Genomic DNA, 24,264 nt, shown 5'->3' on the forward strand with positions numbered 1-24,264 from the left:
CCAGGTGGGGTCACGGTCCGTGAGGTTGGTACCTGATCTTCGGTATACAGGACGGCAGGCACTCTCCCGGTCCGTGGCCGGGTGTGAGGAGCCGCTGAGCCTCTGGGGACAAGTCACGCTCGGCGGCCCTAAACTGCAGGCTTCAGGGTCTTGGGGAAAACTATGTGCCCACCGTGTTTGTAGCATCAGAGAAGCCTGAGTTTCTAACAGTCTGTTTCTTGGAGATGATTTATGATAAAACCGTGGAGACCAGTCACCCTCGTCCGGCTGGAGGTCAGTGTGTGAGGCGTCTGCCCCCGCCCAGCCCCCGTTCTCAGGACAGCCGGGACATGTCACATCCCCTGTGAGAGTGACGTCGGTGTGTCTAGTCTCTTCCTTGTATTTGGCGAGTAAACGTCATTGATAACAGGTCTCTTCACGTGGCTGTGTCACAGGAAACAAGACTGAGGTCCCCACCCTGAGCGCCGAGTCTGCCTGCAGATGGCACTGTTGGGCCCGATTAGTGAGTTCTCAAGACCAAGGTTCCCGGAAATCGTGGCCAGCCTCTTCAGTTCACTGACCCACTTTAGGTTGTTCTTTAGAATTTCAGACAGCAGCATCTGAAGAATGCTGTTGTTAAAACGTGTCCACGTCGGCATTTGGCGCCGCGTGCTGACCTCGGTACTGGATAGAAAGAACCCCCGGGGGCCCCTGCTTCAGCTGATGCGGTATTTAACAACACACGAGGCGGCATTGAATAACATTTGGGCTCAACCTCTCAAGACCTAGCTTGTAACATCTGTCTGAGGCTTACAAAGCAAAGGCTGTATTTTTACCCAAAACTCGTGGACAGAATGACCTCAGAAAGGACAAGAGAAATACAGAAAAATAAGAACTGGTCCTGCGAGGAAGAGCTCGCTTGGTCACGGCCACCGCGCATCCACCATGACGGCAGCTGTGCAGTGGAATGTGCTGTGCTGAGCCCGACTAGCGCCTGCAGGACCTCGCAGTGTTTCAGCAGGAGTAGGGACAAAACCATCTTCCTGGAGTCAGAGCACCGTTCGACGACCATGCCGAGCGCCCCTGGCCGAGGAGCCTTTGCCTATCAGATGCCTGCTCTCTGCCCAGGGTTTGCACACCTTCGATGACTATCGTCCGGTGAGATCAGTCATCATGCACCCATTTCACAAATGGGAAAGCTGAGCCCTAGAGACAATAGCGACTTGCCTAAAGTCAACCAGCCCGTAAGTGGTGGAGCTGGAATTTAAACCCAGGTCTAAAGCCAGACGCTTTCCGTCCACACTGCCACCCTGAGCCTCCAGCAGGAGACCGTTTCCTCCCTCCGTGCGCCTGGCCATCTGTTTACGGGGCGGTTTTCTTTCTCCTCTAGGTCACAATGCTGAGCTCAGTACCAGAATTACACGATTACATCGACAAGTCACAGCTGACCGAGGACCTGGGCGGGACCCTGGACTACTGCCACACCAAGTGGTTGTGTCACCGCACAGTGAGTCCTGTTGGCACTCCCCGGCGCTTGCTGTAGGCTGTGGTTCTCGATAATCCCTAGTTAATCGAACAGAATTGCTTTTGCCTTACGATGCTGCCTTTTCCAAAGACGTGTTCCCATTAACCCAAGTTTTTCCCAAGAATGAGCAGTTGGTCTCAGTGGACCTCAGTCATCTAAAGAAATAACATGAGTAATAAGTTCGGGAGTGGCTTTCTCTGGGCTCAGAGACAGGAAGAAAGAAAGAAAACCCCGTGTTGTTGTGTTGTGGCACTCACACTTCTCCCGCGGGGAGAGAGGGCCCTTGAGCGGAGGATGACTCTGGGTGCTGAGAGCATGTGTAAGGAGTGCCTGGTATGTTTCTGAGGGAGTCATGAGGCTAAGGAACCAGTGGGAAGGTTTTCAGTCTACGCAGAGCAGGCTTGCTGTGGCCCTGCCCTCCGTGGCCCTGTCCTCTCTGGAGACGCCCGTCTGCTTTGTTGTGGACATCTTCTTTCTGGGCAGCAGGAGGGAGCCGTGCATGCAAAGCGTTGTGATGGTGTTTTCCTCTTCCCAAGGCGATCGAAAGTTTCGCCGTCATGGTTAAGCAGACCGCTCAGATGCTGCAGTCCTTCGGGACCGAGCTGGCTGAAACGGAACTGCCCAACGATGTGCAGTCGACAAGCTCAGTGCTCAGCACACACATGGAGAAGAAGGACAAAGCGAAGGTATGTGCGGCTTCTGCGGGGGTCTTCCACCCGCGAGCAAGATGGTGGAGGAGGAGAGCCGATGTCGGCATCAGGTAAGACAGAGTCGAAGAGGTTTCCGAGCTGCCTTTGGTGCTAAGCAGCTGGGTGACCTCCAGATGAGAACTGGACAGGGCTCCCCTGTAAGAGGGGTGCGAACAAACGCTGTAAAACACGGGCGGCGGGACCGTGGTTGGTCACCCGTGGGTCTGAATGAAGCCAGGCTTCGGACAGCTTCTCTGAACGAGCTCTCAAGCTGTGCGTACTGCAAGGCCCTCTTTCTGCTGCTTATGGGTTCAACCAAGACAGAGACCCCCCGTTGTCCCAGAGGCAGCAGATGGGGAAGTGCGGGGCTGACTCGGAGGGGTTGAAATTCATAGTCGCTGTGCTGGCGACTTTACCATCGCCTCCTGGATAAATATGTCCTGAGGGAGATGTGCTCCCTGAGTCCATTGCCCACCCACCTCCCCCGCCCCTGACCTGCACGTTGTGGCTTTGAGTCAGTGGTTGCCATGATCCCCCCCACCCAGAAAACCCTCGCTCCCTTTCTCTCCTGGCAGTGAGGACGGCTGCAGAAACAGGCACGTCCAGTCTGGTTTCCCATTACTGTCTTATCTTATCCCCCAGCCCCGAGTGACCCGTCACCCTGGCTCTGCCCCGGTCACAGCGGGAGGAGTCCCCCACACCTGCATTCCTTCCCCAGGTCCAGGTGAAATGCAGGAGCGAGCGGTCAACACAGAGGATCTAGGAGGACTTCACCGGGGCTGGTCATGTGTCCACCCTGCTCGTCTTCGCCTCCCACTGCCCTCGCAGGGGGAGCACCACAGAGCCCACTGCTCTCTCCGACCTGGACCGTGTCCCGGTGTGACGTGCTGTGCTCTTCCCACAGGAGGACATGCGGTTGGCACTGGACGAGGGGCAGAGCATCCTGGAGAGCATCAGGGAGCCTTTGGCCAAGAGCACGGAGCAGAGCCTGAACCAGGACCAGCTGGACAATCAGACCACCGTGCAGAGGTGAGGGCCTCGGCTGCGGGCGGCTCAGGCACACCGCCTCCGTGGATAGAGAGGCCACGCACAGGCTGAGGACAGAGCGACAGACACAGAGCGGGCCGCCCAGCCCACACATGGCCTCCCTGAGCCTCGGGCACCTCATCCTGATGGGGAGCAAGGGGGCTCAGGGTCCTTGTCACTGAAATGCTTTTCTTCCAAATCCAAAGAAAGCACGTTTTCTGGGGAGGAAGGTTTCTTAGCACAGATGCTCTTCTTCACAAGCGTGGAGGAGACATGTGAGGGAGAACAGTGAGGGAGAGCATGGGGCTTGCCCAGCTGCTGCACTCTGTCACTTTCCTATCCTGTCCCATCCCGGGTCACGACCCCACTTTTGCTGGAGGGGAGCAGCCTGAGACCCCTCGGCTCCAGCCCATGGTTTAGAAGCCCATCTTCTCTCTCTCACTGTAAAGGGGGTAATTTGCCCTTTTCTCCCGTGGTTTTCGGCTGCATAACTGAACACAGGGTGACGTGCCCTCAGGGTTAACTACCCTCAGCTAACGTCGGGTGGCCCCAGAGTGTCCACAGCTCCACACATTCCTCCTGTTCCACGCTCTCGGCCCCACAGGCCAGCTCCTTGTGCAGGGACAGGTCGGGGCAGGTGTGGAGCGGCTGGACGGCCTGCCTGCTGGCAACACCCACTCCACCACGGCCTGACCCAGGCCTGGACCCAGGCTGATTCTTACACCATGTCCCCCCACTTGGCGCGGTTCACACGAGGAGCAGGCATTCTGTGCTGGGGAGTCAGGGAGGCCCCAGGGCAACAAGGGGCTCCCGCGTGGATGTGACGTCATGAACAGAGGAGGTTGGAGCACACCGTCCCCCACCATCCCCCGCCGCTGCCCACAAGACTCCATTTCCTCATCTGTGCAGAGGGGCTCACCCAGCACACCTCGGGATGGGTGCGGGATCAAACGGGGTAACATGTCGGCGTCCAGCACGGAGTCTGGTGCGTGGGGGTTCTCAGACCTGGGGACGGTGACAGCAAGTGGTGGCAGCTTTTCACCACACACGCATTGTGGTAGCTTACTGCTTCCTTCACCCCTGAACCAAAGTTAGGAGTCATAAGCCCAACCTTTACCATCTCCACCTTTTAGAAATTAACGAGCTCAGCTCAGCCAGCTACCGAGCGGCTCCCGAAGGGAGGGAGTGTTAGTGTGTCCCAGCGTGATGAGGCGTGAGGGGCAGGGGCCTGGGAGGGAAGCAGACCCCTTTGCCTCTGCCATCCCTCTCCTTCTCACGTTAACGGGCCCTAAAGAAACGGCCCCCTTCGAACCCTGTGATTCATTGCCGGGACGGGAGGAGGGGGTCTCGGGACGGGAGGAGGGGGTCTCGGCAGGGCTATGTGGAGACCGAGCCTCCCTCCCCGCTTGGCACTGCAGGAACAATTCCTCACAGGCCACGCATGTCACCCTGCACACAGCACACACCCCCTTCCCTAGGCTCCTGGCCCAGCTGAACGAGACCGAGGCTGCCTTCGATGAGTTTTGGGCGAAGCATCAGCAAAAGCTTGAGCAGTGTCTGCAGCTCCGGCATTTCGAGCAGGACTTCCGAGAGGTGAGTGGCCCAGAGCGTGTAGGTGGGCGCCTGGCAGCTGCAGGAAGCCTGTGGGTGGCCCGGCACGGCCCGACGCTGGGAGCTGAGTCGCCCAGCTGACTGTGGCTCAGTGCAGAGTAGTCTTCATAAGCCGCAAGAAGCCGCGAGGTCACTTGGACTAAACCTTGGAATATGTGATTTGATGAGTAAATTGTTATATGCAAAAGGTTATGTGAAATCTGCCTGTTGGTGAGCACCGCCTCCTGCACCACCTGTCAGTCAGTCAGGGAGCCTTTGTTCTCCCGTTAGAGGCATTCGTATATTCTTTCTGCAACATGCATTTATCATGCGCCTACTGTGTGCTCGGCACATACGAAAATAAAACATGCAGTCTCGCCTTGGATTCAGTGTGACAAGGCTATAGGAGTGATGCACCGTCATTGTGTTAAATCGTTAGAAATGGCCACTCGTCAGAAGCTGGCTGATCATTTATTTACACAGAATACACACTGAGACTTCCCTATGTTCCAGCCCTGGTGCTAGGCAGGTAGACCCGCAGAGCAAATGTTTCCTGTCCTCAGGAGAGCTCTGGTCAGCATGGAGGACTCATAAATACACAGGAGTAAGTGGCCACATCGAGTTCAGTGATGTAGCTCTTGGGACGCAGTGTGTAGGTGCCAGGGGAGCAGGAGCCACGACCGGCTCTGTGGAGAGCATCCTCCAGTTCTAGTGCTCTGCGGAGAGTCCCGAAAGACCACCTTTTGGAAAACGGGATTTAGTCGAGCAGGATTCACTGAGCACTGTTAAGGTCGAGGCACCTGCTCCAGCTCTGGGGAGCAGGAAGAAAAAGTCTCCCTGATGGGGGACAGGAGAGGCAACACCAGCCAGGCAGTGTGGACCGCACGCCATGGGAGCACGAGGCGAAGAGGGTCGTTCATTACTTATTTCTGTGGGGACTGAGGAAGGCTCTTCAGACAATCAGACTTTTTATTTGGGGATAATTGTAGATTCACCTGCAGTTGTAAGAAATAATCCAGAGAGACCCCTGTGTACCGCTCACTTGGTTTCCCCGAGTGATGACGTCTTCCCAAACTGTAGCTCAGGATTGCAGCCAGGACACCGACCCTACACAGTGAACACACAGAACATTCCCTCACCACGCGGACCCCGATTCCCTTATACAGATACACCCACCTCCATCCCCCCTCCCCCACTGAACCCCTGGCCACCACTAATCTGTTCTCTGTTTCCATAATTTTGCCATTTCAAGATTGTTCTGTAAATGCAATCACACAGAATGTGACTTTTGGGATTGGCTGTTTTCACAAAGTGTAAATCTCTGGACATTCACCTAGGTTGTTGTGTGTGCTGACCATTTGTCCTCGTTACTGCCGAGTTGTTAGTGTCCACGGTGTGGACCGACCGTGGTTTGACCATTCGCCAGTTGAAGGCCATCTGGGCTGTTTCACGTTTTTGCTATTACGAATAAAGCTGCTGTAAACACTCGCACACAGATTCCTGTGTGAACGTAAGTCGTTGTTTCCCTGAGGTAGACACTCGGGATGCGATTGCTGGGTCGTGTGGTACCTGCGTGTTTAGCTTTTTAAGAAAGTGCCAGACTGTTTCCAGATGGCTGTACCACTTTGCATCCCACCAGCAGCGTGTGAGTGGTCCCCTTTCTCGGCACCCTCACCAGCATTTGGTGTGGTGTTATTTTTACCTTATACACATGTTCTGATAGGTGTGCGGTGGTATCTCATTGTGGGTCTATTTCGCTTTCCCTCGAGGCTGACGATCCTGAACATCCTTCCATGTGCCTGTTTGTCATCGGTGTGTCCTCTTGGGTGAAATGTCTCATGTCTGTTTCCCATTTTCTAACTGGGTGGTTTTGGTTTTGGTCCTTTACTGTTTGAAGAGTTCTTTATATACTTTAGATGCTAGTCCCTTGTCAGATATTTGGTTTGAAAATACTTCCTTTCAGCCCGTTGCTTGTCTTCTAATCCTCTTGGTGGAGTTTCTCACAGAGCAAAGTCTTTAGTTTTGATGAAGTTCAATTTATCACTTTTTCCTTTTAAGGATCATACTAAACAATCCTTATAATCTTAAACCCTAAATCTTACAGTCCTAAATCCTAGATCCCAAATATATTCCCCTAAGGTTTTTTCCCTAAAAGTTTATAGTTTTACATTTAAGTCCATGACCCATTTCGAGTGATTTTTGTATAAGGTGCGAGAATTAGGTCATGGTTTATTTTGTTTACTCTCTGCGTGTCCAGTGGCTCTGCCGTTTGTGAAAAGGCTGTCTTTCCTCCGCTGGATGCCCTTTCACTTCTGTCAAAGAACAGTTGGGCGTATTTGTTTGGGTCTGTTTCTGGGTCTGGATTCTGTCCCTCTGTCTACACCCCACGGTCCTGGTCGCTGTAGCTGTATGATAAGCCTTGAAATCAGGTGAGCGAATGAATTCCTCCTTTATTCTTTTTCAAAATAGTTTCAGCTATTCTAGTTCCTCTGCCTTTCCATGTAAGTTTTAAAATAATCTTGTCTATACCTACAAAAACTTTTGCTGGGGTTTTGATAGGAACTGTGTTAAACGATATTCGGGAGAATCAGCATCTTGACTGTGTTGACTCTTCAGCCAATGAACACAGTGTGTCTCACCATTTATTTAGATTTTCTCAGATTTCTTTCCTCGATGTGGTGTGGGTTCAGCCTGCCGGTTCAGTACACGTTTTGTTTGGTTTACACTTAGGTGTTTCATTTTTTTAAGCAATTGTAAATGGTATTGTATTTTTAGTTATGGTGTCCATGTGTTTGTTGCTATATATAGAAATACAGTTCGTTTTTGTATGTTTATCTTGTCTACTGAAACCTTGCTGAACCCATTTATTCTAGGAGTAGTTTTTTGGTGTCTGGGATTTCCTACAAAGACGATCAGGTCGTGTGCAAATGGACAGCTCAAGTTCTTCCTTTTTGATCTGTATGTCATTTGTTTCTTAATATTTTTAATAATTTTTTGCCTTATTGCACTGGCTCAGGCATCCACCGCTTGAGGAACAGTAGTGAGAGTGGACATCCTTGCCTTGTTCCCTGTCTCGGAGGAAAGCGTTGTTTTCACCAATCATACCTGCAGTCTTGGCTGTAGGGCTGTTGTAGATACTCTTCACCAAACCGAGGAAGCTTCCCTTTAGTCCTCTTTGTCTGAGAGGAGGTCTGGGTTTGCCCTCCGTCCCTTCCTGGCTTCGGTGGTGTGTTGTGTTCTTTCCTTCAGCCGTGGCTGTCCTGACGTGGGGCCGGGTCTCTCGCCCCCTCCTCTGTTCCAGGTCAAGGCTGCCTTGGATGGGTTGGCCCAGAAGATAGCGACCTTCACCGACGTGGGCAACAGCCTGGCGCACGTGCAGCACCTCCTGAAGGATCTCGCTGTCTTCGAAGAGAAGTCCAGTGTGAGGACGGGGATGGGGACTGGTGTGGGCGGGGGTCACCTGGTGAGGCCGCTCTCGCGGCATCACCAAGGTTGCTTAGGAAGGTTCCAGAATCGGGCCATCCTGCCATCCAAGCAGAGGCCCCCAGCCCCGAGTGACATCCACAGGTGGAGGGACGGCTGCCTGGTCCACCCCCACCCATCCCCTCCCACCCTGACCCCTCCTTCACCCCCACCGCCTCCCCCAGCCCCAGATCCCCTGCGGGAATAGCGCCCACTTATGTGTGAGAGGCGTGAGCTGAGCTGCGTGTCTGGGTGGCTCTCCCGCAGGCAGCCGTGGAGCGGGCCCGCACCCTGTCCCTGGAGGGCGAGCGGCTCATCGACAACAAGCACTACGCGGTGGACTCCATACGCCCCAAGTGCCACGAGCTCCGACACCTCTGCGACCAGTTTGCGGCCGAGGTCAGGCGCCGGAGGGGGCTGCTGGGCAAGTCGCTGGAGCTGCACGGCCTCCTGGAGGCGGTAGGCCCCCAACCCCACACCCCACGGGCAGACCCGGCTCTTGGTCCCTGAGGCCAGCTCCCCGTGTGGGTGGACCTCAGTCACTGACTGGAGACTGGCCTATGCCCTCCGTCTGAACGCCTCTCTTGTGGCCCAGACGGTCACACCGACGCAGTTGTCTGTTTTCTAGAATTCACCTGCCACCACTCATGACTTCTTTAAAAGGCCAGGAACTCACCATCTAGCTAACCCCTGCACCCCGCCCCTCTCTGTGACTGAGTCCAGTCGGGCGATGTGCTGGGCACTGCGTTTTCGGCACTGCGTTCCCTCCAGGGGGGTCCTCTGGACGTAGCTCAGAACTGGGCTGACGCTGCTGCAGTGATTCCCAAAGAGCAGCGGTCAGCAGACCGGGCGGGAGACAGCCAGGAGGCCCCAGCAGAGCCGCGAGACGCCCGGACAGCGTCTGACAGCGCCGCTCTCTCTCTCTCTACGTTCCACGCGTCCAGTCCATGAAGTGGTGTGATGAAGGGATCTACCTGCTGGCCTCGCAGCCTGTGGACAAGTGCCAGTCCCAGGACGGCGCTGAGGCCGCCCTCCAGGAGATCGAGAAGTTTTTGGAGAGCGGTGCAGAAAATAAGATCCAGGAGCTCAATAAAATTTACCAGGACTATGAACTCATCCTCACCCAAGACCTGATGGTAAGCCAACTCCGGCTTCCCCCTTGCAGCTCACCTGTCCTGGACGGTAGGGAGTTACTCGGATGATGTTCGCAAGAATCCTTTAATGAATTTGTAGAGGATCTGGGTGTTGGAGAGAGATGTCGAGCAGGAGGTCATCTGGCTCAGCTTCCCTTTCAATACAGAAATTATTTCCAGGCCTCCCTTGCAAGGTGGTCTTCCCGCCCCCTCGGGGTCACTCCCTGGGAGGTGCAGATTCCTGGTGAAGTAGCCGTGTCCGTGGGCCCTGCTTCCTGCGTGCTCCTCTCCATACTGCACCAAAACTAGACTCCACCCAGCTCCCGGCTCCTAGCCAGCCGTCCTGATCCTTCCCCCAGGGACCCACAAGTATATTGTCCTTCCAGCAGCGCCCTTCAGATGCCCAGACCAGGGACCCACAAGTATATTGTCCTTCCAGCAGCGCCCTTCAGATGCCCAGAGAGGGCCGCACGTCCCTCCCTCCCAGCTGACTTTCCTCTAGGCCTGGTCCCTCATTCCGTAGGTGTGGTTCCCACCCTCCCGTCCACAGTGAGTGGGGCGGAGACAGGATTGCTGCACTGGAGATGGTACCACGTCAGGAGCACACACATCTGAGGTTGTGCGTGCCGAGGCCAAGCGCACGCGTGGTGGTTCTGTTCTCAAACTGCGGACGCTGACGCTTACAAGGCGTCTGGCTAACTAGTCTGTCATACCCTGTCACTTCAGGAACACGTGCAGAAGGTCTTCCAGAAGCAAGAGAGCATGGAAGAGATGTTTCACCGGAGACAGGCGAGCCTGAAGAAGCTGGCAGCCAAGCAGATGCGGCCCGTGCAGCCGGTGGCCCCCCGGCCAGAGGCGCTCACGAAATCACCCTGTCCTTCCCCAGGTATGTGCAGACACCCCAAGTCCCTTCAGGGACCACCCTCCTTCCATTCCACTGGGGCCCGCATCCGCGGGCCATCACCCATTTTGTAAATAAAGTTTTATTGGCACTCGGCCCCCCATTCATTTACTCTTGTCTGTGCTGCGCTGGCAGAGTGAATGCAGTAAAGAGCATGTGGTCCGAGGCACTGGAATATGGACTGTGTTGGGGGACTTTCCAGGGCCTGTTTTCCCGGACTCCTGAGGTCTAGCTGTCCCCAGTCCGTCGCCAGAATAGTTTTCCTCACATCAGCTGCGATCTTGGCCCAGAGCCTCCCTGAGCCCTAAAGAGCCACGTGCCAATGCCCCTGCCCGCCCGCTGGGCACCGTGGTCAGCCTCGGCCCCACATTGACTCCCTGGCAGGTGCAGCCCTTCTCTAAGGCCGAGCCAACCTCGAGCCAGTTCCCAGACACTCCCTCCTGTCACCTCCCTGTCCCCAAACGCACTTGGTCCCGGTGGCTGGGACAGTTCCTGCTATTTTCCTCGGGGAAATTTCACTTTCCAATGTCACTGTCAGAGCCCTGCAGAGCCAGCTCCCACCCCCGCGTGTGGGGTCTGATGAGACCTTATTCTCTGGCCCCTTTGGAGACTGCCTGGACTGGAGGGTCCTGGAGCTGGAGCCCCCCTGGGATGTGAGCTGACTGCCGGCGGGCTAGCCCTGGCCCCTCGTCCCCCAACTCGTCTAGTCTGCTGACCCTATTTTCCTTCGTCTTTATTTTTACTGGGCTTCTTCCCCCTTCTCTGGCCTGAAAGTTAAAAAAAAATACTGGACACTCCTGGATGCACTCCTTCCCTCTCCAGGCAGTGCGGTGGGAAGTTACACCCGCCCTTTTCCACTTCTTTCCGAACCAGGCGTCCGGAGAGGTTCAGAGAACAGTGAGGGCAGTGCGCTGCGGAGAGGGCCCTACAGGAGGGCCAAGGTGAGGCCCCCGCCCCTGCACCGCCCGAAGCCCGCCCCTCCCTGTCACCTCACCCAGCCGGGCCAGCGCGCCATGCCTCGGAGGGCATCGGTCCTGCTCCCCTGCGCCTGGCTCCCTCCTGGTCTGCGAGGCCTCGGGGAAAGGAGACTGGGCTCCAGAGCCTACGTCAGGATGGGCGGGGCGCCTGCTCATGTCTGAAAGCTCAATGCATGACTTCGTGCTCTTCTCTCCCCAGAGTGAAATGAGCGAGGGCCGGCAGGGCCGCGGCAGCTCCACAGGGGACGAGGAGGAGAGCCTGGCCATCTTGCGAAGGTGGGTGGGCGGCCTTCCCAGGCTCCGCTGAGGGGCTCTGGTCCAGATCTGACAAGTGTGGTCCCCCCAGATCTCAGTCTTGGGCCAGGAGAGTCTGATATAAACGAGCCAGAGCTGGTAGGACATGCTGGCTTCTACCCCAGAGCCGCAAGGTGGGAGCAAAGCTGGCATCACATGGTCCATGCCCGTGCATGCCTCGTGCGTGTACGGAGGTGGAACACACGTGTTCATTTGGCGAGTCCACACCTGAAACGAAGAGGAATTGAGGTTTTCCTTAGAAAAGCCACATTTGCTCCTGGATCCTCGGGGGGGACTTTGGCAATTTGAAATGGCTCATGTTCTCCCTTCCCCGAAGCCCCAGGTGAGGAGACTAGTGTGGTTCCACCCCGTCCAGGCCCTTGGCTGCACATGCAGGTCAGCAGCATAACCGCCCCAGACGTCTCCTCGGTGGACTTTGTCCCCCCGACCGCCCAGGAGCCTTTCCGGGCCCTCTCAGCTCCACGCACTGAGCAATGCTTCTCTTTCTTAATCTGTCCCCTCCTGCTCGTCACACACACACACATACACTCACACTCACACACACACTCACACGCACACACCCGGCTGAGGCCCTTCTTCTTGCACACCTGGACTGTTTCCATGGTACCTGCGTGGGGCCTGTGCCCTCCACCCCTCCCAAGAGTGCCTGGGATTGTGCCCTCACAGAAGTGCTGATGAGGTCTGACCTCTAGACTGACAGAGATGGCCCTTCCAAGGTCTTTCCCAGGGGTGGAGGTCACTTCCCCACGGAGCCCCTGCCTTCCAGCTGAGCTGCCCTGTTCACCATCCCACAAGGCAGCTGCACTGGCCGCCTTCCTGCGTCTATGCACTCTGAGATCAGCACTCAGAGAGCCCCCTGCTGCGGCCCTCAACAGCCAGCTCAGTGCCCAGCCGGGGACCCTCCCCTCCGTGATACCCTGTGCTCTGTGCTCCCATACAGGAGCACCGACCTCCAGCTTGTGGTGGTGAGAGGGAGGCCCCGAGGCCCCTCTGCTCCCACCGCCCTGTTTAGGAGCACAGGCTCTGAACCGCAGACCTAAGGCTTTGTTAGGCGCTGACAGCTGGTTTAGAACTGACGATGCTCCATGGTTGCAGACCAGGAGCACCCCCTTGGCTCCGTTTTCTGTGGATTAAGGTGGGGAGCTTGGTTGTAGGTGGTTAAAAGGTGGTCCTCGTCCATAAAACGAGAGCTGACCATTGGTTTCCAAGCCCACGCCCCTTCTGGGTGTCCGCACCATGTCAGGCACGTAGTAGTTCCCCAGATCATCGCTGCATGATGTGCGCATGCGCAGGAGGGGCTCCTCCGGGGAGGAGGCGGGCAGCCTGGGAGGGCGGGAAGACCTGGAGACGTGACCTGAAGAGAGGGAGGCTGGAACGTGCTTGAGGGATCGAGGTCATTTTGTGCAGGTGGCCCCAAAGCCCAGAGCCGGGCCCGGGCCTCTGCTCCTGGATAACAGTCCGCGCCCCGTCCGCAGGCACGTGATGAACGAGCTACTGGACACGGAGCGGGTCTACGTGGAGGAGCTGCTGTGCGTCTTGGAGGTGAGCCTGCGCTTGGGGGCGCCGGGGTGCCCCGCGCTGGGAAATGGGGGGTGGGGGGCGGTCCCCACCCCATGTGGTCCTGTGTCCACCGAAAAGCACAGCTTTACTCATAACAGCCCCAAACTGGACGCAACTCAAGTGTCGGTCAGCAGGACGAGGCACAGTAGGTTTAGGTGGACTTGCACGGGGCCAGCGTTTACAGCAGGAGAAAGACCTGCTGGTGCTGCCCGCGACCACGGGTGACCCTCAGGACACAATGACGAGTGCAGTTCCCTGTGTAGGAGACCACGCCGTCGTGATGGGGAGGTCACAGTGCAGCCGCCTGCCTGCTGGGTTGTTCAGTGGGGCTTCTGGGTGCTGAAACGTTCTGTGTCTTGATATGGGCTGGGGTTAGAGGGCTGTGGACACATAAATAATTCATCAAAGTGTGCACATAAGATTTGCCCCCTCACAGAAGTACCTGAAGTTAAAAAGGTTAAAAGGGAGAAGGATGGAACCTCCCCCACCACCAAACACTTGTGCTGTTTGTAATTCACTCACATTTTGTGGTGCTTGTCCAGATGATCCTAGAAATGGCCAGTGAGTAAATAGGAGGTGGTTTGCTTTCTAAAACCTGAGACAGCGTCCCCTACCCCCCTGGGCAGTGGCCACTTGTCTGTCAGCTGCAAGTCAGGGTTCCCCTCCTGACCTCTTCCCCCTTCCACAGGGCTACGCTGCCGAGATGGATAACCCGTTAATGACGCATCTCATCTCAACAGGCCTTCAAAACAAGAAGGATGTTCTATTTGGAAACATGGAAGAAATTTACCACTTTCATAACAGGTTGGGCCCTTCCTCCGGTCATACACGTACTTGGCCGTGTCTCGCCTCTAGAGCAGGCACCTTCCGGGAGCTGAAACCCAAACGGCCCCTGGGCTGTGCTTTGCTGGTGGAGAATTTCCCTTCCTCCCTCTCTGGAGGATAAGCTCACACAGCCTGAGCAGTGGCTCAGGTCGGGGGAATGGGATATGCCCAGGGCAGTGCTCTGAGCCAGGTGAGTGGGTTACAAATGGACCACCCGTCTCCTGGTGGCATATCCTGGGAGATGCCTCTGCGCTCTGTCCACAGCACGAGGAAGTAGGAGCCGCCGCCCGCTCTGGCCTTCTCCCTGTCCTGCTGGGCCAGGAGAAGCTGGTCCCCCAGTGTGTGCATTTGACACTTTGGGGCGGCACCGAAGGCCACACCACTTAGCAGGGCCCGTTTTGTTCCCAAGCCTGTTCTGGAAAAAGACAACACTGGAAGTTCCTTTCCCCCGTTCTCCCTTCTTGAGAGTGCTCTGTGGCCTCTTCGTGGCTTTGAGGAAAGTGTGGACGGTCCTTCTGGGGCTGCTCACCCTTGGCTCCTCATCCCAATTTGCGGGAGCTGGAGGGAAGGGAGGTGAGCAGGGAGACGTGGAGTGCAGATGGAAGCAGTCAGACGGACAGACGGCAGTGCCTTTGTGTCCTGAAAACAGCAGCTGTGAGCGAACCCTCCCTCTGCCCCCGCAGTGCAGCCCGTGGCCAGGACTCAGGCCCCACCCTCCTCTGGTCCTCAGGGGGCACTTGGGACTTCTGTCTGACCATGCGCATGCTTTAGTCCCTCTGTCATTAGCAAGTCCCACCCGCCCTTTTATGCAGGAGACACCAGGTCTGCAGCTGGACGCTGCCCGGGAGCCTTCTCTTGGGAATTAAGATGAGCAGGTGGCTCGGTCCCTCAGCATCCTCGGCTCCAGCCTGGGGTCTTGGCCAGTCCTCGGGTGCTGGGCCCCGGTGGCTCTACGCTACAGTGCTGGTGTCCTGACCTGATCCCCAGGGAGCTTCCCCTCCTGATGGGATTTACCCAGATGAAAACAAACATAGAGGAGAACTCGGCTCAGGGCCCAGAGGCAGAGCTGCGTGGGCGAGGGTCCCAAGGCAGAGCCAAGAGCCCCGTTACACTGGGCACACGGGTGTGGGGGCTGGACTTTCAGAGCCTCGAGATGCTTCCATCTGTCTGCCTACGGCCTCTTCGTCCCACGTCTGTGCTGATAAAAAAGGAGCTCTCCTAACCTCTGCGTGAACACCAACACCAGAAACATGGAGGGACCTGCAAGGGGGCCACGTCTGCTCGACCCTGAGAGTTTGGTGCAGGCAGGACCCCGGGAGCCGCAGGTGTGGGCTGCAGGTTCCCATGTCAGATGGCGCGTTCTTGCACACGGAACCTCCCACACTGTCCAGAGTTAGGATTGAAAGTGGTCTGGAAAATGATATCTGTTAATTTGTTACAAATGTCGTCTTATTCTGGTTGTTTATTGTATGACCTAATGCAAGCTTTCTTTGTCTAGAATATTCCTGAGGGAGCTAGAAAACTACATAGACTGCCCAGAGCTGGTTGGAAGGTGTTTTCTAGAAAGGGTATGTATTTCTTTAAATATGTACTTTGCCGTGCCTTACTCCTTAAAGTTACTACTTGAAATAATAGTGACTTTAAGTTCTATTGCCCTCCCCTTCTAACCAACCGAAGTTACAAAGTACATGTGTTTCCAGTTTGGCTGAGATGACGGGATACTTTGTGGTAGGGCCAAAAGAAGGCGATTTTTTCTAAAGCCCAATAACTAGTTCAAAAGAGAGAAAAACTGTAAAACGTAAGCTTTGAGAAATCCCGAAACTGTGAAGCCTCTAAGTTTTGGTGTTGGCTGAAGCTGAGCTCTTCGTGCTGGGGTTTTGTTCTGTGTTGGTCCTGCCCTGGTTCAGACCCTCGCTCACCAGCCGATGTTGGATGAGTCGTTCGCGCGCTCTGAGCCTTACTTTTTTCTCCTCTTGGAAATAGTAGACGTCTGCCTCCTTCCGGGGCAGGACGATCAGCTGAGGTGGGGGTCTGTGGAGAAGTTCTCGGAGCAGGAAGGGGCTGCCGGGATGCACGCGGCCGCTGTCTTCTCCGCACGGGCCCCAGCACGCTGTTACGCTGATCTCCATGCACTGCTCGTTTAGCAGTAGGGAAGATGCAGCTTCCTAACAGCAATGAGACTAGGTCATAAGCTGGAGGCTGAGACGTGTTCTAATGAACTGGTGTCAAGAGGCAGAAGGGAGGAAAAGAGGAGCGATGTTTGTTTCCAGTCGGCCTGGCCGTTGGCAGTGCGTCTCGGTGCTGTTTGAGATCTGGGGTAGGGCCGTCTGCTGTAGGTCAGTGGTTCTCCAAGCAGGGCCTTGGCCAGCAGCGTCAGCATCCTGGGATCTCTCTAGAAAGGCAGGTTCCCGGGTCCCGCCCCGGACCTGCCGGATCAGAACCTCCAGGGGTTCCGTAACAAGGCTGCGGGTGATTCTGATGTGTGGGCAAGTTTGAGCACTGTGTGGGCTGGGCTCTGGAGACTCTTTGGGAAGTCTGTGTTGGCCCTGCGTTCATTTTTGGTCTGTTGGTCCTGTGGCAAAAGCCAGCTCTCCTGAGCTAATGTGATGAAAGGGGTGTCTGGACTAAGGCAGCCCTGAGAAGTGAGCTTGTGGTGGGGCCGTACCAGCCCTGAGAAGTGAGCTTAAGGCAGGACCAGAGGACTGTGAGGGGCTGCGTCTGAGATGGAGGGGGTGAACCGGGACTGGCCCCACAGGGCAGGGGGATCTAGGGCAGGTGCCGAGTGTCCTTGATTCCCGTCCGCGTTGCTCCACGTGTAGTCGGGGTATGAGTGGGAGGCTGATGCTGGCCCAGCTTTGTCAGCAGCCAGACTGAGATGCAGGGCAGTCAAGAAGCGAGAGGCGTCCCTGCACCGCTGCTCTGCTCTCACATCCACCTCGTGGCCGACAGCCGTGTGCCAGCTCAGGTTGATGAAGGCCCCTGCGGTCGTCTGTGTCCCTGGGCCGTCCTGGGGCAGTTGCATCTCACACACAGAGCTCAGGTCGTATTTGGAGAAATAACCTGTGTAATTTGCAAAACTGCCAGAGAAGACCCTGGAAGTCCCACTTGAAAAACCAGCCTGTAACACGCCTTTGAGAGTGCGTGTGGTGGAAGCCCCTGACCCCCGCACACCCTGCGCTGTGAGGGTCTGAGGACCCGGGATCCCCATCGCGAGCGGCAGGGCCCGTCCGGAGGGTGCGACTTGGGAGTGGCACCAGCCCCTCCGTGTGCTGAGAGGGCTGTCGCTGGGGAGGCACTCTGTGACGCGTCTTTGTCCCCGGACAGATGGAGGAGTTCCAGATCTACGAGAAGTACTGTCAGAACAAGCCCCGCTCCGAGAGCCTGTGGAGACAGTGTTCCGACTGCCCCTTCTTCCAGGTGTGTTTCGGGACCCTCCCTAGAGCAGCGTTTCCTTGAGCAGTTGGCTCTCAGAGGACAGTGAGCGTGGTCTAAACCAGAGGTTTTGCTGGGTGCAGGACTGCCAGAAGAAGCTGGACCACAAGCTGAGTCTGGACTCCTACCTGCTGAAGCCGGTCCAGAGAATCACCAAGTACCAGCTGCTGCTCAAGGTGCGGCTGAGCGGAGCCCTGCTCCCGGCCCGGCTGCCCTGCGGCTGCCCTCACAGCTGCCATCCTCTCCCAGCCGCGCACCCGCCTCTCTGCGTCGGCGGCTGCCCCGGCCCTCCCTGAGCCCCGCGGCCTCTGAGCTGCCTTCTTCCCATCTCTGTGAGGGTCCTGGCTCTTCACAGACCTTTGTGGAGGGCCTGCTGTGTGCTGGCCATGGTCGGGGGGCCGGGGACACCGCGGTGAACAGACAAACCCTGCCCCCTGAGGGGATCTCCACACACACTGGGCTGTGCCCCACACGCTGTCTTCCCGGCAAGGCCCGGCCTCTGTCCAGTTGTCTTTGCGGGCCCGGCAGAGGCAGCTCCACAAGGCCCGAGTGAGCGAGTGAACGGACATGGAGCGTGTGCCCTTAACAATCAGATGTTTATTGGGGGGTCAAATTTGAAAGGAAAGAGTAGCAGATTTAGAAGTGGGGAGACATGAGCTGCAAGAGGGGTGCTCACCCTGGGGAGGCCCTGAACATCCCTGATCTGCAGGTGTCTGTCTGGGCTGTGGGTGGGTGGGGTACAGGGCTACACGGCAGTGGGAGGGCCAGTGGCCCCTGGGCAGGCCTGCCGCCTGGAGAGGGTGAGTGTCCACGTGCGTGTGTGGTGTGGCGACTGCGTAGGGAGCCACACGGTGTCTCTGAGGATCCGTGTTGGGGCCACCCGGGGCCTGCACTTCTGGGACAGAGCGTGGGTTTCCAGCAGCTCTCGAGGGAGTGGGGGTCCAGTGTCCAGATGAGTGTGTGAGCGGGTCCTGGTCCCCCTCCCCAGGAAATGCTGAAATACAGCAAGAGCTGTGCAGGGGCCGAGGACCTGCAGGAGGCGCTGAGCTCCATCCTGGGCATCCTCAAGGCCGTGAACGACTCCATGCACCTCATCGCCATCACGGGCTATGACGTAAGGGCTACTGGGGCTGACGGGTGGGTTGAGGCTGTCCCGTCGCCGGTGTGGAGCTGTGCATGGGAGCTTCCATGCACATGCGTGTCGCCTGCATCCGGTCCAGCCCCGTCTGACTCGGGGTCTGGGTGGGCCGGAGACCCCTCGGGGGCCTCAGCGCAGGTGCAGCTCTGGAAGCCTCTCCACTCCTGCCCTTTCCTGAGGTTGGCGTTGCTTGGGAGCCGGCGTGAATGTTTTCTCTGATGCCACTCGTGGGCTGGTGACATGTAACAACAGGGCAAAAAAGCCTGATTTCTGCTTTCCCTCTGTGTGTCCATATGGGGTCAACTTATTAATTCTTTTTACTTCTCTACAAGTCCATTCAGCACTCACTCTGTTTCTTTTAATTAATAGGCTTTATTTTTAGAGCAGTTTTAGGTTCAGAGCAAAATGGCGAGGAAGTAGGATTTCCCATGTACCTCCTCCCCCCACAGACTCCCCCACTGTCAGCATCCCACCAGAAGGTGCATTTGTCACATCTGAGGAATCTCCATTGACACATCACCGTCACCCAGAATCCACAGTGTACGTCGGGGCTCACTCTGTGTTGGACGTTCTGTGGGTTTGGACAAACGTATAATGACGTGTATCCGTCATTACAGTATGTTACAGAGTGGTCTCACTGCCCTGAGAATCCTCCATGCTCTGCCTGTTCATCCCTCCCTCCTTCCCAACCCCTGGAAACGACTGATCCTTTACTGTCTCCTAGTGTCGCCTTTTCCAGACGTCACACGGTGGAACCTGCAGGATGCAGCCTTCCCAGACGGGCTCCTTTCACTCAGTGACATGCAGGGAAGGCCCCCGCGTTCACTCTGGGTTCTAATGCTCCTCGTGTCCCCATACGTTTCAGGGGAACCTGAGCGACCTGGGGAAGCTGCTGATGCAGGGCTCCTTCAGCGTCTGGACGGACCACAAGAGGGGCCACGCCAAGGTGAAGGACCTGGCCAGGTTCAAGCCCATGCAGCGGCACCTGTTCCTGCACGAGAAGGCCGTGCTCTTCTGCAAGAAGAGGGAGGAGAACGGGGAGGGCTATGAGAAGGCACCGTCCTACAGCTACAAGCAGTCCCTCAACGTGAGTAAGGGGGTCCTACAGCTGGAGGCTGTCCCTCAACGTGAGGAAGGGGGGTCCTACAGCTGGAGGCTGTCCCTGAACGTGAGGAACGGGGTCCTACAGCTACAGATTGTCCCTCGACATGAGGAAGGGGGTCCCACACTTAGAGGCTGTCCCTGAACGTGAGTAAGGGGGGTCCAGCAGCTGGGGACCTCCCTGGCGCTGGCCCTGAGGAGGAGAACAGGGGACTCGTTCCAGGCGGTAGCTGAGCCTCGGCCGCTATTCCCGCCTTCTGGCTCACGCCTCTTTTCTTTGGGTGGGAGTCTGGGAATTTGGGCCTCCTTAGCCCCCACCCCAAAGCAACTTCCATCGTTTTTTGTAGGCACCAACACCTTTAGAGGCGAGGTGGGTGCTCCCATCCTGCACACTAACGCCTGTCTCCCATTTGTGCTGTCAGATGGCGGCGGTTGGCATAACTGAGAACGTGAAAGGGGACGCGAGGAAGTTTGAGATCTGGTACAACGCCAGGGAGGAGGTTTACATCATACAGGTAGGTCCCATTGTTGTCTCTTGAGCCGGGCATTAGGGACTCGTCAAGCCTCTTGGGATTGCCAGTGAAAGGCTCCTATTGAGAGCAGGCGTCTAGAATCTTCCATGAAGCTTGATCACCCGGAGGCCAGGAGCACCACTGTTCATTTGGGGTCGCTGCCCTGGGCCGTCTTTAACCAGAGTTGGACCCAGGGTGACGTGCAGCGAGCCTGCAAGTCAGGGGTGCTCAAGGCGCACTGGGAGGAAGGTGGCTCAGGCTCCCGTCGCCCCGGCCCCTGTGCCATGCTTACACACGTGACCGGGTCTCCTGGGGGGGGGGTGTTCCAGGCCTCACGCATCCCACCGCGCTGGGGGGGCAGGAGGTGGGTGGAGCTGTAAGTGCATCCGTGAGCGGTGCACGGCCCCAGGTGCCCTGTGAGGGGTCGGCCAGCATGGGGGCTGTGGCTGTCCTGGTTGTGCTTCAGCATTCTGACACATGCAGAACGTTGGGCCCAGGGCGACGCGGCTGCCCTGCAGGGACGCGGAGACCACGGCAGCGTGGAGGCCCCGGCACACTGCACTTAGTTGTCCACAACTCACGGCCCCCACGCCAGCAGGGCCAGGCCCACAGGCCCCACGGAGCCCAGGCGAGGACGTGGGCCCCACTCGGGCACTGGCTTGGCCACCAGACCCCTGGGAACTGCAGGACGCTGGCGGACCTGGCTTTCGCAGGCTCAGCGTCTTCAGAGCCCTGCTGCCCTCAGGCCCAGGCACTGACTGAGGCAGGTCAGCAGCCCTGGCGGTAGTTCACGCTCCTGGTCGTCTGCCTCACCCTGGAGCTTAGAGCCTGCTTTTGGGATTTCAGACTCCCGTCATCCTTGTGACTAAAACGCCGTCAGGGCCACGTCCCTGGGAGACTTACTCCCGGGGGCAGTTTATGCCACAGGGTTTCCCAGGGAGTCAGGCGTCAGCGCTTTGCAAGGGAATTGGCCTGTGGTCAGCCTGCGGCTGTGTTGCAGGGCCCTAAGCACCAGCCACCGCACGGGCCCTTCTGTCATGCCCTTGCCGTGGGGGCGCCCCGAAGCAAGGGGACCTGTGGCGGTTCAGCCCCTCTCCTTTCTCACGTGCGCTGCTCTCGTGTGGATTCCTGGGACTGTCCTCGGAAGTTCCAGGCATGAAGCACCCAAGCCTGTGTCTCCAGGGAGCCGAGGTGCTCACCTGGCGTTTCTTTTGGGGGGTAGGCGCCAACTCCTGAAATTAAAGCAGCGTGGGTGAACGAAATTCGGAAATTGCTGACCAGCCAGCTGCAGGCTTTCAGAGGTAAGAATGTCTTCGGCCGTGACTGTCTCTCGGCTTTTGCTCCGGGGACGTGGTCACATATGTTCAGAGCAGCCTCCGAGCTCTGAACGGTCGGCCGCAGTGTTGGGTGGTGCAGGCGCTCAGTTCTGGGGCTTCACCGCGCTGGCTCTTGTTTGTCTCCCTCCTCGCAGAAGCCAGCCAGCACCGGGCGCTGGAGCAGTCCCAGAGCCTGCCTCTGCCCGCGGCGTCCAGCATCAGGTGAGGAGGTGCCTGCTGAGACCCCACCATGGCAGGAGGACTGACAGGGGGGTTTGCACGGCCGCGAGCTTCCTGGGCCTGCCGCCTGACTCTCCCGGTGTTCGGGGCAACTTGGAGCTTGCCCACAGCCCCGGAGTGCTCGCCCTCTGGGATTGCATGGGGTGGGTCAGGCCCAGTGGGTCAGCTCCAAGGATGAGTGTCTCTGGCCACACGCCCAGGCAGAGACCAGTCCTCATGGCTCTGTTTCCTTCTGTGGGTTATTTCCCGTTACTGTCCGCGCCTGATGTGCGGCTGCCCCAGAGAGCAGTTGATCGCCAGCATCTCGGTGATGGTAGCGCCTCAGGCAGGGGCCGTAGTGCAGAGGCTCAGGGCCCAAGGCCCCCCTCACAGGCACGCGGTCCAGACACTGGCCTGCACACTGGCTTCAGTGCCCTTGTTTTTCTTTGTTATTCTACTGATTCCGTGGATTTTTTTACTTTATTGCTCTTGTTTGCTATATAAGCCACGTGTAATCGTTCATGGAACAGGATGTGGTCTTAATAAATAATCCACAGAACAGTAGTTTTAAAAGAGTGAGACCCCCAAAAAAAAATCCCACCTCGTGCTGAATAGCTAGGCAGGGGTTTTGTTTGCGTTTGGTTCCCTTTGGGCTCAGTCTGGAGGTGCGGGCCTCTGCAGCCGGGACACGCTGCTCTAAGGGCTGGATGGGAATGCAGGATGTCTCGATGCCTCAGGTCCTCAGGGAGGGTTTTGAAAAACTAACCAGACAGCTTATTATTTCTTTTTCGATGTGTCTGATGTCATTAGTCCCATGAAAGGGAACACGAGAAACATCAAAAAGCTGGAAGAAAGAAAAACTGACCCCCTAAGTCTGGAAGGATATGTGAGCTCGGCATCATCACCAAAGCCCCCGGAAAAGGGCAGAGGTGGGTGTGTGCGGTGAGCGAGCCGGGGCGGAGCCGGGGCCACACGGTGGGTGTCCACTGGCGGGCATGGCGGGATGCACAGCCTCCTGCCGGCACAAGGCAGCCTCTGCAAGAGTCAGGGGTCCCCACCCGCCTTGCGCGGAGCACGGGGAGCACCCACAGGAACCCTCCTCCTCACGGTCCGTGTGCGCCCTGTTCTGAAAACCAGCCCCGGAGATGAGCCCGGCGTGGCCTGGCATGTGCCCTCCCAGAGCTGCCTTGGGTTGCGGATGCCCCGACGCTGCCCCCTCTCTTCCTTCGTAGATGACACGGTCTCTAGCTCTACCTCAGAAAGCTCTGCCCTTTCCAGACAGCGCTTTGCCCTGCAGGGCTTGGCTAACCTCAAAGGTCAGAAAGGTAAAGGGCACATGTCCCTCGCCCTGGAGGCGTGTCTGTCATCCATTCGTGTGGTGGCCATTTGTGTGGACAGTCTTGGGGGCGTATGCCTCTTGCATCACAGGGGCAGCGGTCAGCGTTTTTCCACTGAATCACCGTCGTACCGACACTGATGTCTGTCATCCACGTGGCCGGAGCTCTCTTCTCCGGCCTTTTCTTTGGAAGGGGGCGGCAACTTCCCTGAAGGAGCCTTGCCCAGAAACGGGGTTTGTCGCTGCGTTGTGGTCCAACTCCTCCCACTTTTTTGCTTCTTCCTCAGGTCAGGCCCCTGCAGGCCGTAACCTTCCTTCTGCCCGAGGGCTGAAGCGCTGGTGTCACTGCCTTCTAGAGGCCTCTGCTGGCGCGAGGGCGGGTGAAGGGTCCCTTGGGTGGAGATCCTGAGAGCTCAGCCGCCTCTGGGTGCTCCTGGGCCGTAACTACGTGGGGTATGAGGCAGGCCCTGACGTTCCAGGCGGGTCATCACAGGACCCCCTCCAGATGCTAAGAGCCAGTGTCTTCTAGGGTTCTCTTCATTGGTCCAAAGTTGGAGGGTTTTTTCTCAATTTATACAATACTTTTAAGTTGGCCTCAGACTTTTTACAAAAAAAGAAAGGGAGAACAAATTCTGGTACTGTTGAGTTTGCTAAGTATGGAAAGTATGCATGCTACGCATACTTAACGCAGAGCTCAGAAAACGCACTAGACGCGGCCCGTGCAATGATCGTACGATTGCCCACCGACCACACACCGGTCTCCTCTGAGTCCCCTGGGCCTCTGCTTCTCTGTGGGGTCCCTCTGCCGGCTGAGTTTTCTTCCCAGGCAGCTACTTTTTGAATCAGTGGAAATCGCCCATCGGATGCGTGTGTCCCATCCCGGCATGAGCTCAGTGTTCCTCGCGGCTGCCCGGTGCTCTGTGTGCAACTCCTCACTCTCTCTCTCCTGTTCTATTTGTGCCTCTTCCCCCTCCTGCAGCATCTCCCACCAGTCCTGACAAAAAAGCTAAGCGACATGAAGTAAAGAGCGATCCGACGCCTTTTGGTTTACGAGGTAGAGTGGCCCAGCCTTCTGCACGTAGCCTGGCATCCATGTACCCATCAGTTAGGACCCGTCTGTCCTGCCATGACCCATCATCTAAGATGCACAGGAAATAGGTCTCTACCGGCCAGAGCAATTCGTTGTTTCGTTCAAAAGCGTGATGCTGTGGTGACACACACTGTGAGG

General features: G+C 57.1%; 1 protein-coding gene across 13 annotated transcripts in view; it reads left to right on the forward strand.

The window, feature by feature from the left end:
* Window positions 1–24,264, forward strand: part of MCF2L (MCF.2 cell line derived transforming sequence like) — a 186,706-nt gene that overhangs the window by 155,533 nt on the left and 6,909 nt on the right. For 8 of the 13 annotated variants that reach the window (XM_058548513.1, XM_058548516.1, XM_058548523.1 and 5 more), the window contains 22 exons: window positions 1,370–1,486; window positions 2,041–2,190; window positions 3,098–3,222; window positions 4,698–4,812; window positions 8,111–8,230; window positions 8,539–8,730; window positions 9,216–9,407; window positions 10,131–10,290; window positions 11,179–11,246; window positions 11,482–11,558; window positions 13,073–13,139; window positions 13,846–13,961; window positions 15,481–15,550; window positions 17,307–17,399; window positions 17,498–17,590; window positions 18,403–18,528; window positions 19,418–19,639; window positions 20,076–20,168; window positions 21,388–21,466; window positions 21,637–21,703; window positions 22,511–22,629; window positions 24,016–24,090. In XM_058548513.1, coding sequence (XP_058404496.1) covers window positions 1,370–1,486; window positions 2,041–2,190; window positions 3,098–3,222; window positions 4,698–4,812; window positions 8,111–8,230; window positions 8,539–8,730; window positions 9,216–9,407; window positions 10,131–10,290; window positions 11,179–11,246; window positions 11,482–11,558; window positions 13,073–13,139; window positions 13,846–13,961; window positions 15,481–15,550; window positions 17,307–17,399; window positions 17,498–17,590; window positions 18,403–18,528; window positions 19,418–19,639; window positions 20,076–20,168; window positions 21,388–21,466; window positions 21,637–21,703; window positions 22,511–22,629; window positions 24,016–24,090 — 2,536 coding nt within the window. Of the gene's footprint in view, window positions 1–1,369; window positions 1,487–2,040; window positions 2,191–3,097; window positions 3,223–4,697; window positions 4,813–8,110; window positions 8,231–8,538; window positions 8,731–9,215; window positions 9,408–10,130; window positions 10,291–11,178; window positions 11,247–11,481; window positions 11,559–13,072; window positions 13,140–13,845; window positions 13,962–15,480; window positions 15,551–17,306; window positions 17,400–17,497; window positions 17,591–18,402; window positions 18,529–19,417; window positions 19,640–20,075; window positions 20,169–21,387; window positions 21,467–21,636; window positions 21,704–22,510; window positions 22,630–22,932; window positions 23,026–24,015; window positions 24,091–24,264 lie in introns of all 13 variants that reach the window. The other 5 variants (XM_058548515.1, XM_058548521.1, XM_058548526.1 and 2 more) reach the window with 3 other exon arrangements.

The sequence above is a fragment of the Diceros bicornis genome, chromosome 9 (genome assembly GCF_020826845.1).
Source record: "Diceros bicornis minor isolate mBicDic1 chromosome 9, mDicBic1.mat.cur, whole genome shotgun sequence".
Classification (NCBI taxonomy): Eukaryota; Metazoa; Chordata; class Mammalia; order Perissodactyla; family Rhinocerotidae; genus Diceros; species Diceros bicornis.